This window comes from Xyrauchen texanus, chromosome 18, assembly GCF_025860055.1.
Source record: "Xyrauchen texanus isolate HMW12.3.18 chromosome 18, RBS_HiC_50CHRs, whole genome shotgun sequence".
Classification (NCBI taxonomy): Eukaryota; Metazoa; Chordata; class Actinopteri; order Cypriniformes; family Catostomidae; genus Xyrauchen; species Xyrauchen texanus.
The window spans coordinates 43,601,920-43,615,439 of NC_068293.1; the positions used below are offsets into that span (position 1 = coordinate 43,601,920).

The 13,520-nt window shown below is 34.0% G+C and overlaps 1 protein-coding gene across 1 annotated transcript; it reads right to left on the reverse strand.

The window, feature by feature from the left end:
- Nucleotides 1-3,146: 3,146 nt before the first annotated feature.
- pcdh8 (protocadherin 8) lies at nucleotides 3,147-11,210 on the reverse strand. The gene is made up of 4 exons (XM_052149059.1): nucleotides 8,886-11,210; nucleotides 8,727-8,797; nucleotides 6,169-6,302; nucleotides 3,147-3,468 (listed from the first exon to the last, which is right to left on the reverse strand). The coding sequence occupies exons 1-4, from the start codon at nucleotides 11,208-11,210 to the stop codon at nucleotides 3,155-3,157; spliced, it is 2,844 nt and encodes a 947-aa protein (XP_052005019.1). The 3' UTR covers nucleotides 3,147-3,154.
- Between the last annotated feature and the right edge of the window lie 2,310 nt (nucleotides 11,211-13,520).

Genomic DNA, 13,520 nt, shown 5'->3' on the forward strand with positions numbered 1-13,520 from the left:
GACTTCAGCATTTAAATTTATTAACAAAATTCCATCAAATAAAACAATATAATAATTATAAAAAATTAATAAATATATATATATTTTTTTAATCTATAAGTTTTATTGCATTTTGTTTAAAAAAAATTACAATTTAAATTGATAAATTAAAATGTGTATCTTAAAAACAGGCAAAAACTTTTTTTTTAGTGTACATATTTACAGCTAGGGTTGGGAGGGTTACTTTTGAAATGCATTCCACTACAGATTACAGATTACATGCTGTAAAATGTAATTTTTAACGTATTCCGTTACATTACTCAAGGTCAGTAACGTATTCTAAATACTTTGGATTACTTCTTCAGCACTGTATACTAAGACAGGGAGCGAAAAATACATTCTCTGAAAAAACTAAATATCATATGCAATGTTGTTTCTACAACAAGATAAATCAAATTGATCTTGTTTTAAGGATTTGTAGATATTTTTACTGTAAAACAATATAAAAATGATGATCAAGAATATGATTTTTGCCCTAATATCAAAGGTCTTACTAGAAAAATTAAATGATGATTTAACGTGAATTTTCTTGATATTAAATATGATCATGTCTGGTCACATGTGCATGTAAAATGGCTAGAAATAGCATTTTAGCTTAGCATAAAGCTAACAATTTACACAAGGTTTATTTCTATTTCTTCTGCTCCAGACTTACTTCAAACTTATTCTCTGTCTGCTCGTATGAATGTAACATCATAAGAAAGTGTTTCACCGCTGTTCAAATGCACTTTGGATCACATCATTTATACGTATAAATGTTTTTCATCTGAAACGACTAAATATTAAATTAAACAAATGACAATAACATGCAAAGTAATCAAGTAATCAAAATACTTTTTGAATGTAACTGTATTCTAATTACCAATTATTTAAATTGTAACTATAGTGGAATGCAGTTACTTGTATTTTGTATTTTAAATACGTAATCCCGTTACATGTATTCCGTTACTCCCCAATATTCTATGCAGATTCTGCATGCTTTTTTAAATGTTTTTAATTTGCATTTCTGGTTTTATCTCAACACCAGCACCAAGTGAAATTAGACTTATGTTTTTTATATTATATTGAGGGGTCCGCTGTCATTTCATAACTGAATGTCATAATACTCAATCTAAAATGAGGTTTTGTGGCAGTGTGTATACCTGTTCTATTGCAACTAAGTATTAGGCTCAAGATGATGCCCCTATAATCTCTCACAACAAGCTCTTTAACTCCACTAATATAACTGATTGTGGGCCTTTCTAAGCCTCATTCTTAACACGCTATTGTAGATGCATGGATGCTCCATTACAAACCAGCTAATCCAGAATAGGCCATGTGTTAACAATAATCGGACAGCTCTTAAGGCTGGATTTGAGGACTTAATACTAATGTGTCTGCATTGTCACATGATTCTTCTCTAGTTATTCCATCTGAAACAAGAGTTCCCAGAGTTCAGGCTACATGCATACATGGGTCTGAAAGAGCGCAAGAGCAATTTAAGTAAATACAAATAAATAAATAGCATCACAATAACAGTCAAAAGTTTGAACACACCGGACCGAATTTATGTTTTGTGATTTAAAGGACTTATATTTAATATTTTTTTATATTCATTTTATATATATATATATATATATATATATATATATATATATATGAATATTAAATATATACAGTATATATATCATTTTATTTATATTCATTATATATATTTTTTTACATTCATTATATATATAAATATATATGTAATGAATATTAAATATATACAGTATATATATATATATTTTAAAAAAGTATTCTATTTTTATATATATATATATATAAATATATATGTAATGAATATTAAATATATACAGTATATATATATATATATATTTTTAAAAAATGTATTCATTTTATATATATATATATATATATATATATATATATATATATATATATATATATATATATATATATATATATAAATATATATGTAATGAATATTAAATATATATATATATATTTATATATATATATATATATAATGAATATAAAATATATATATAAAAACATTTATAAATGTTTTTCATACATGTATGAAAAACATTTATTTATTTATTTATTTTTCAATAAGTCCTATACATCCATGTGTTGTTTTAATTATAGAGTTTTGATGACTAAAATAATTTTAAAATATGTAAAATAGTCATAATACATAGGTGTGTCTAAAGTTTTGACTATATTTTGAAAGCATTTAAATGTCAAACAAACTGTCTGATTTACATTTATCTAATTTTTTAAGAGATTTAACTCTTTTTTTATTTTGTATTTATTTGTATTTTTTTCAGATATCACAATTTATGTGAGACCATAAATTGTGATATTACTCATGTGTTTAAATGAAAGAAAGAAAGAACATGAAAAGATAGTTTAGGCAATTTATGTGCCACATTCTGGGTATTGGCTAACTATTCCAAACTATATAAATATACATATAAAATTCCAAACAAAATATACATTTGGTTAAAATGCATCAAAGATGACTTAATTTAAATTAAAAACACTTAATTTCTTTACTTCAGACCTCATAGCTAACTAGCAAAAACTCTCATTGGACAAAACTAAGTTGTTTTTAATTATCGCTAAATTATTTTCATGTAAAGTCCATCATTTTGCCTTAAAAATAAAAATAGTGTGGTAAAAAAGTTTCAGTTCTTCAGGCTGAAAATAAAACCTTATTTCAACATATACATGTAAGATAAATATTTACACTCGTTTAATTTACATTGGCCATTCTCAAACATTTCTCAAGATAATTTCCTGAATAAAAAAGAGAGAAAACACGTTTGTAATATGACAATCCAGTATTAAAAGAACGGTTCGAGACCCAAAAAACGGCTCACATGTCTGTTTTGATAGGATGCGAACCACAGGGAATTAATAATGACGAATAAAACTATAACCGTGCATATTTAAGAGCAACATAAATAGGCTGATCTACTTTCAAAGGGAGGAGAAAACGCTTCCCATATGTTTTTGTTGTTGACGTCAAATGTGAATGTAAAATCTGTTGAGAACCACTGGCCTACACTGCTGGGTGTATTTTGTTCAAACTCAATAAACCAGACTAAAACAAGCCCTTGTTCGATATTTAAAAGGTAGTAGCAATTTCAGATGCAGTTGAGACAGGTTCAGTTTGCTCTTCAGCTCTGGGTTTGATTCCCCTCATTTGATGGGCGGAGTATGAAGGCAGAGTTCCTGTCCTTGAGAACGTCTGCAAAGGGCTGCTTGATTTCAACATGTTATTATGGCCTCCTTTCCATGTATGAGAATTAATATGGGTTGTATTGTAAATTGGTGCTGGGGAAAAGCCAATCGTGTAGGCGCTCCCAGGAGGAACATGCATGTTACGAGTCGGTATAATGTGCTGTTTGCCCTTCCAGTACCCTGCAGAGTTGAATGAACCTTAAACAGAAAACAGACATGATTAGAGAAACAGAATATACAATAAATAAATATATTGGTATTAGTTAAGCATTAATTAATGCTCAACTAATGCACAGTTATTGTTGAGTTATTTGGCATTAGTTAAGCATTAATTAATGCTTAACTAATTCACAGTTAATGTTGAGTTATTTGGCATTAGTTAAGCATTAATTAATGCTTAACTAATGCACAGTTATTGTTGAGTTATTTACATTAGTTAAGCATTAATTAATGCTTAAGTAATGCACAGTTATTGTTGAGTTATTTGGCATTAGTTAAGCATTAATTAATGCTTAAGTAATGCACAGTTATTGTTGAGTTATTTGGCATTAACTAATGCACAGTTATTGTTGAGTTATTTGGCATTAGTTAAGCATTAATTAATGCTTAACTAATGCACAGTTAATGTTGAGTTATTTTGCATTAACTAATGCACAGTTAATGTTGCGTTATTTTGCATTAGTTAAGCATTAATTAATGCTTAATTAATGCACAGTTAATGTTGAGTTCATGTATGACTCATAATTAACTAAGCCATTCATTAATGATTGCCACATCAGCAACTAATAGAGTCTGTCTGATTAATATGTTAAGTCATATATTAATTGCTATTAATTAAATGTGGCATCATAGATTATTATAATTTATTATATTAACTAATAGTGTTAATCAATATGTTAATTACCACAATGAGTCAAAGCCATGTATTTGAACAATACGGGTGCACTAATATGCATTAATACATGCTTAATTAATGCATGTGTTGAAAAGTCATGTGTTAATTACATAAATTACTTAATGATGAGTTAATAGGCATGTGCCTCAACAAACCATTAGTTAATAATTCATTAATATATTAAGTCATATATGAATTGCTATTAATTTATTATATTAACTAATAGTGTTAATCAATATGTTAATTTTTTAACTTCCACCCAATACGGGTGCACTAATATGCATTAATACATGCTTAATTACTGCATTATTACTGATAATTCATGTGTTAATTACAAAACTTACTAAATGATGAGTTAATAGTCATGTGCCTCAACAAGTCATAACTTAATGATATATTTGCAAACCATTAGTAAATAATTCACTAAAACAAATGCTGATACAGCCAAAGTACTGCCTAAAAAGTCATGACTTGAGAACTCATTTATCATTAATGACCATCATTGGACTTTATAAAAGCTGTTTATTTAACATCGGTTTCCAAAATCATTGCCTCACTAAAGAAAAATACAACAACAGAGGGATGAAGAGATAAAAAGAGATATGCAAAATATAGTATAATGGGTGATATTTTGTATTGTTTTTAATTGTTGTAATTAACACATGAATTCTCAGTAATAATGCAGTAATTAAGCATGTATTAATGCAAAGAAGTGCACCAGTATTGGGTGGAAGATCAAATATATGGCTTTGGCTCATTGTGGTAATTAACATACTAATTAACACTATTAGTTCATATAATAAGATCTTAGGGAATTAATCTACTATTACACATTTAATTAATAGCAATTCATATATGGCTTCATATATTAATCAGACAGACTCTTTATTAGTTGCTGATGTGGCAATCATTAACGAAGGCTTAGTTAATCATGAGTTAAACATTAACTCAATATTAACTGTGCATTAATAAAGCATTAATTAATGCATATTAATGCACCCGAATTGTAAACTGATACCAACATATTTATTATATTTTTGTCTATAATTTATTATATTATATACTTAGCGGAGTGGTGGTGGCGTAGTGGACTAAAGCACATAACTGGTAATCAGAAGGTCGCTGGTTCGATCCCCACAGCCACCACCATTGTGTCCTTGAGTAAGACACTTAACTCCAGGTTGCTCTGGGGGGATTGTCCCTGTAATAAGGGCACTGTAAGTTGCTTTGGAAAGAAGCGTCCGCCAAATGCATAAATGTGAATGTAAATGTAAAACTGTGTAAGACTAAGAGAAAATATCTCTCAATATTAGTAGGTTTTTGCTTAACCTATTGGCAAATTAGTTTTAATTTTTTTGTTTTATGCCTCAAGAAATGTTCCATGTTCAATACAAGTGATTTGTGGCATAAAGTTGATTAGCACACAAAGAAATTACTTAAATAAAAAGGTAAAAATCAAGGTTCCACTTTCAATGGAAGTCAATGGGGGCCAATCCGTAAACATTAAAATACTCACTTTTTCAAAAGTATAAACACAAGATGTAAACAATATGTGGGTTAACATGATTGTAGTGTGATAAAATCACATCTGTGGAAAGTTAGGTCGAATTTTACCACTTTGTTGCCATGACAACATTGCCATGATGGTGTCCACCACAAAAACGATGATTTAAGTTCTTTTCAACTTTACAGCTGAAATAATACACAAGTTTAAGCAGAAGAATTAATGTAAGTGCTTTTATAAAATTATGTGCGGCACATTTCTGACTTTAAACCCTCCAAAAATTGGCCCCATTGACTTCCATTGTAAGTGCCTCACTGGAACCTCCATCTTTGCAGTCGAAATGCATTTTACGGCATGTACGTTAATATGAAATATATTGTATATATGCAACATATATGGTAAGGTATGGTACCATATTCTCTGAAAACAACTTTCAATATTTGTGTTGCTCAAAGACGTAATTAGAAAGCTCAGGTGTCTGGTAGATATCTGTACGTACTTCGGGCCACTGGTTGAAATGTCGTCAGGCCTCTCTTCAGAGCTGCTCCACTGGTGTCAGAGTCACTGTCATTGAAATCACTGTCTCCTTGTCCACTGTCCTTTACGCTCAGCTGGTCTGTGTTGCTGGTGCCACTATGCGTAAAATCAAAGCTGTTAGTGACTGCTGAATAGCACTCTATCTAATTATTGATATTGCAGTGCAGAACAAAATACTATAGTCACTGATACATGACTAATATGCCTTTGCATAATACTGCATATGGCCAATCATACAAGAGATTTTCCACTATGCATGGATGAGACACAAAAAGTGACCTATTTACATATCGAGCACATTTATATATTTAAAGATGTATATTGGTCTAATGTATACTCTAAACAGGATAACCTTCAGTACTCATAAGAGTCACACATACAGTGATATAATGTAAATGAAGAAGAAATACACTGAAAATCATATTATGTGGTGTATGAAATGCAGAAAGCAGAAAAGATGAAGTACTTTATACACTTTAAACATGAACTTGAAAATATCGAATCAATGTAAACATTTATGCTCTAGCGTTTAAGTATTTATTGTTTATGATGGTTTGTCATCGTTACAATGTGTCATTATGTAACAATCCCAAAGTAGAAACCCTTGTCATATTTATTCGCTAATTTGATTAAATTTCACAGTAAGGAAATTTGAGTTAATTTTTGAAAGCTGGTGTTCCCAGCAGAGCCGGGAATCACTATAGACATTTAGGGGGGCATGTGCACCCACCCCCTCCCCCATTCGCTCCCCTCCAATCCTGAATATGTGGTTACATCGTTGGTTCCCGGTATTAAATCATTCATGAGTTTTCATGGTCTCACTGTTTCTTTACACCATTGTTATTGTTATTTTGTTTTTACATTTAGTAACTTCTTATTTTGTGAAGTCTGAAGTTCATTTTCTACTCAAAATTACCAGTTCATGATCAAAACAATTATCTCTTGATTGTTTACTGTGTTAACTGAAATGTTTAAGTTAAATTGACTCACTTTAATCAATATAATGTCATGAAGGATTCAATGCATGTTCAGCTCAACCGACAGCATTTGTGGCATAATGCTGATTACCATTAAAATATTATTTCGACTCGTCCCTCCTTTTATTTAAAAAAGCAAAAATGGAGGTTCCAGTGGGACACTAACAATGGAAGTCAATGGGGCCAATTCAGAAATGTGATTTAATGTGATTTGTGTATATTCATTTATATTATTTAATATGGATAATGTATAATATATTGTAGCTTTTGTTTAAATAGTGTGTATTTTTCAATGTTGTGTGTATGTATGTGTGTATACAGTATGTGTGTGTGTGTTTGTGTGTATATGTGTGTGTGTATATGTTTGTGTGTGTATATGTGTGTGTGAGTGTGTGTGTGTGTGAGTGTATGTGTGTGTGTGTGTTTGTGTGTATATGTGTGTGTGTATATGTTTGTGTGTGTGAGTGTTTGTGTGTGTATGTGTGTGTGTGTGTGTGTGTGTGTGTGTGTGTGTGAGTGTGTGTGTGAGTGTATGTGTTTGTGTGTGTTTGTGTGTATATGTGTGTGTGTATATGTTTGTGTGTGTGAGTGTTTGTGTGTGTATATGTGTGTGTGAGTGTATGTGTGTGTATAGGTGTGTGTATGTGTGTGTATAGGTGTGTGTGAGTGTGTGTGTATATATGTGTGTGAGTGTTTTTGTGTATGTGTGTGTGAGTCGATGTGTGTGTGTATGTATGTGTGTGTGTGTATATATGTGTGTGAGTGTGTGTGTATATATATGTGTGTGTGTGAGAGTGTGTGTGTGTATGTGTGTGAGAGAGAATGTGTGTGTGTGTGTGTGTGTGTGAGAGAGAGAATGTGTGTGTGTGTGTGTGTATGTGTGTGTGTGTGAGTGTGTGTGTGTGTGTGTGTGTGTGAGAGAGAGAATGTGTGTGTGTGTGTGTGATGTGTGTGTGTGTGTGTGTGTGAGAGAGAGAATGTGTGTGTGTGTGTGTGTATGTGTGTGTGTGTGTGTGAGTGTGTGTGTGTGTGTGAGAGAGTGTGTGTGTAAATACACAAATAAATACATAAAAATGTGAAGTCAGAAATGTGACGCTTATAATTTTATAAAAGCACTTACATTAATTCTTCTGTAAATCTTGTGTATTATTTGAGCTGTAAAGTTGTTTAAATCGTCATTTTAGGTTTTTAGGTTGTGTTGAAATTACATCAACTTGGCAATGAAGGCATAAAATCATCTATAACTTTACACAGAGGTGGTTTGTAAGTGTCTCACTGATAATTTGTTTTTCTCAATTATTCCATACATTAGGTCATTTGCACGCTTTCTAAGTCCCTAATAGCCTATAATGTAACATTATAAGACATTATAAAACTTTTTAAATTAAACTTTGTCCTCTAATTGTGACACTGACAATTTACTTTGTTAATAAAATGTTATATTAGAAAGAAAAATAAGTATTAACACTGTAAGTCTTACACTTTTGTCCCATCCATCTACAAATGCCAAACAGTTAACACCAAATCCTGCAACCATTCTTACCTCCTTTGTAGACAGTATTTTTCATCTTGCCATAGAAATGTTTGTTCGAAAGGCTTGCATGGCAGGAATAACTGGTAAAACAAGAGGAAGTTATTAATGTGACGCTTTAATGGGTTGTGAGCATCAAAACAAGCAGAATTTCCCGCCAAAATCACTCACCTTTTCCTCAAAGTCCAAGCTCTTGTCTTCATAAAGGCAGTGGTGCATTGAATCCCCCTCATTGCCAAGGAAGCCGTTAGGGCCACTGTATATATTTGAGTTGGCAGCGTTGTTCTTGGAAAGGGGGGTTGAACCATACAGGCCATCTCTGCCAAAGTTTCTTCGCCTGCGACGAATTTGGCAAGTTACAGCGAGGATGGCAATCGCCACCAGCAACAGCGCGCAGCCCCCGGAAAACGCAACTGTCATCACTGTCCAGACATCAAAGCTTAGAGTCTCCTCATCTTTAGATCGCAGTAAAATAACCACCTGGTCCTCTTGGGATCCGATGTCTGTCACCACGAAGCGAACTGTTGCGGTGCTAGACAGGGGCTCTCTACCGTTATCCACTACAGAAACCTCAATTTGCAGGACGTCCCCACAGGAAGCCGTGAGACTCTGTTTCAAAACTATTTCACCAGTCTTTTTATTAATGGCAAAAAGTTCTGGGTCGCCCTCTACGACGTGAAAACGAAGCTCACTGTTGGCCCCATCGTCTTCATCCCGAGCGGTCACTCGTAAAGCTAGATACCCACCTTGAGCGTTGAGGGGTATCGGGATATCGGCTGAATTATTCCTTAACACTGGATATGTGATATAGGGATAGTTATCGTTCTCATCCACCACGTGGACTTTTATTAAAGTAGTGCTGGAGAGAGTTGGAGAGCCTTTGTCGCTGGCTCTTACCGCAAACTCAACTAGTTTTAGCGCTTCAAAATTAAATGATTGCAACGAGTATAAAGACCCCGATAGAGGGTCTACTGACACAAACGTCGATATCGGTGAACCATCCGGTGCTTTACTGTCAACAAGGCTGTATGACACCTTTCCGTTTTTTCCCATGTCAAGATCGCGCGCGACAACGCTAGTTATGTATGAACCCGGAATGTTGTTTTCGACTACCGATACATCGTAAACGTCTTTACTAAACATCGGCGCATTGTCGTTCTCATCGGTGATGCGTATCGTATATTGCTTGATGGTTTTAAAGGGTGGCGTTCCCAAATCTTCGGAGATCACTGTGAGGTTGTACTCTGAAATTGTTTCTCTATCCAAGGTTGTCGTGGTCACGATCATAAATGTGTTGCTATATGCTTGCTGCAGTTTAAAATGATCGTGTCCTTGTAAAGTAGTCCGGACGTAACCGTTGGAGCCAGAGTCCTTGTCTGAGGTGCTGATCAGGGCCACGAAACTTTCTTCGGCGGCCGCCTCGGTAATGAAGGCCACCCCGTCACTCGTGGAGGTCATGGGCTTAATGGTAATCTCTGGCGCGTTATCGTTAACATCAACGATGTCTACAACGGCCCGACAGGTAGATGATACCGAATTCTGGCCTAGATCGGACGCTTGGATGTGCAACTCGTATGATTTCTTTTTCTCGTAGTCTACAAAGTCTTTGAGGGTCACTTCGCCTGAGATGAGGTCGATCTGAAAAACACGCGTGACCTCAGTTGGGGAGCCTTCAACAAATCCATAGACGATTTCACCGTTAATGCCAGCATCAGGATCGAAAGCGTGAACTTTCAGCACACGGGAACCAATCGGCGAATCTTCGTTGAGTTCGACTTTTAGTGAGCGGTGTTCAAAAGTCGGACTGTTATCGTTCGAGTCCAGCACTCGTATGTTAACGGTCGTCGACCCGGATTTTGGTGGCGTCCCGCCGTCTGTTGCCGTCACCTCAATGGTGTAAAACTCTTCGGTCTCCCGGTCAAGCGTTTTGATCAACACAAGTTCAGCAGACTTGATGCCATCTTCTTGAGTGCTTACATCAACAGCAAAATGACTCGTGTGCGAAATATGGTAACTCTGAACGTAGTTATCTCCGACATCGTGGTCCACAACGATTTCCAGTGGAAATCGTGAGTTCAAAGGTGCGTCTTCTGAAACATCCAGGTGCGTTTCGTTGTGTACAAACCGAGGCGAATGATCGTTAATGTCTTTTACCTCAATTTCCACGTGAATAAGCTGAAACTTCTCCTTGGAAAATGCGACGACGTCAAAACTTATGAGACACTGCGGGGAACGGTGACACAGTTGTTCTCGGTCAATGGTTTCTCCAACTGTTAGAAGTCCGTCAACTTGCCTCATGAGAATAACGGAGTTCGCCTTCTGCATAAACTTGAAAGATGTCTCGGGATCTTCAGCCGGGTCTAGTTTTAGGTCCCGTGAAAGGTTTCCAATCTCAGTACCAGGGGCGTCTTCCTCAAATGTGAAGTATTTTGTTGTTGTACAACAGCCTTTACAAAGGATGCATGCGAGCATCAAGTAACTGCAATATAACTTCATGTTATAGAGAAAACAAACCAAAAAAGTCCAAATAAATAGGAGGATAAAACTCTTCAGCTGGCTCCTGAAGCGGTCGTCACTATTGCTTGAAGCACTCTCTCTGATGTTTCCAGCTCCCACATGTCACATATAGGGCACGGTGTATTCAAATTGTCCCATCTGCTGACCAATGAACTCACAGCACTCACAAAAGCCCCAGCTATGGCTCTTTATTGGGTCATTTGCTTCACAGCCTGTCTGTGGTGGTAATAAATTAAGCTCTATTGTTTCATGCCAGACTGTACCAGTCACCACCAACAGTCAAAAGTTTAGACACAATTAGCTGAATAGATTTTTCTCACAAATCTCTTAAAAACAATTTAAATCGAGAAGATAGTTTTGAAAATTGTAATTCCTTTACTAAACTAAATACAGCTCTACGTTTATTGGCTACCGCATAATTCCGGAACATCCGTTTGTGTTATTGTGTTACAAGCATTCTAAAATGTGTCAATTTGAAATGATACACTCAATAAATAATTTACAATTTAAAATTTATTACTAAATTACAACAAATTAAACTGGGGAATCTTTCACAAAATAATAAAAAAAAAAAAACATTTTTTAAAAATATTATATTAAATAAAATATTAGATATCGTTAATAAACTATCAGAATTCTTTAAAATTACAATTAATGCACTCCCATTATTATGTCTTTTAGGTGACACATCTCAAATGAACCCCTCCTTTGAACACTCAAAACCTCTGCTCTTATCTCTAGCTATCGCCAAGAAAACAATACTACTCAGTTGGAAAAATAAATACCAAATATCAATTACACAATGGCTACATCTACTAAGGGATCATATTATTAAAGAGAAAAAAACGTTAGCAATTAAAAACCAACTATACAAATTTAATAATATTTTCAGTCCATTGCTCTCATCCTTAAATATTGATTAAAACTAGCTAGGGAGTTGATGCCTCAACTAAAATCTACAGTCTTTGGTATATAGAATGAATTAATAATAAGGATATTCAGTATGCATAAATACAAACTATCCCTATAATAAATAAGTTAAGTAATTAATCTAAATAAGAGTGTTATTAAATACATCATTCATGTGTGTATATATGTGTGTGTATATATTATGATAAGTTATACTCTTAATTTTTCATGTAAAAACCGCATATTAATATTATTATTATTATTATTATTGTTTTTTTTTTTTTTTTTTTTGGAGATGGTGGTAGTAGGGATGGTGGTATTGATATTATAAAACCATTTATATTCCCAGTAAATATAAAGGACCTGGGCCAGGCAGCTGTTCTAGGTGCTGTTGGTGGGTCCGACTGGCACATCTTGTCGACATGGTCATTAGTAACACTAGTAACATGCCCATGCCCCCAATCCCTTCCGTCATGCAAAATAAATATGGTGGACAGATATCTGGGCTGGATGTGGTGTATCTGGCTAGGGAGCTAACCAGTGCACACCAGGGTCTAAGCCACAGATTACCAAAGAAAAAACAAAGAACAGAAAAAACAAGGGAAAGAAAAAGGGGGGCAACCAAACTTGACTTATGTCCTGTCAGGTCACAACCAGACTAGTTGAGCTTGGTCTGGAGGTGCCTGTTATGGTGCCCCATCTTACTCTGCGGAGGAAGACTCAGCGAAACATAGAGGCGTAACTGTTGGGGTTGGGTGTCGCTGACGGTGGGGGGTCTATGTCGGGGAGGTCTGTTGGTTGTGCTCACCGGCAGCAGCAGAATGGCTCCCAGCCCTAGAGAATAGTGTATATTCACAATAATTGTATTTACTGATCTATATGTATTATTATAATTACTATTATTATTATTATAAATACAGTGCTACCACTACTCCTACTACACCTATTATTATCATGAATGCTGTTTGTTGCCACTGCTACCGTTACTATCGCTACTATTTTTATCTTTGTTATAATTATTATTATTAGTATGAATACTGCCTCTACTTCTACTACAATTCTATTACAATTACTATGAATATCTCAATATTGCTTCTATCTACATCTATAAAATATCCCATTGCTTAAACTTAAAAATGTACCTGCATACATCACTAGATCGATATATTTATATTTAGCTTTTTTTTTCTGTCGTGTTTTTTTTTGTTTTTTTGCTGGTTTTTGTTTTGTTTACTTTGTGTGTGCTCCATGTACGTCTTTCTTTCTTTTGTATGTGTATATAATTCACTGATTTTTTTTATCTTGTATAAACTACAATGTTTTGTTAACTTGCAATAAAAAAAATAAATAAATAAATTAAAAAAAATATTATATTAAGTT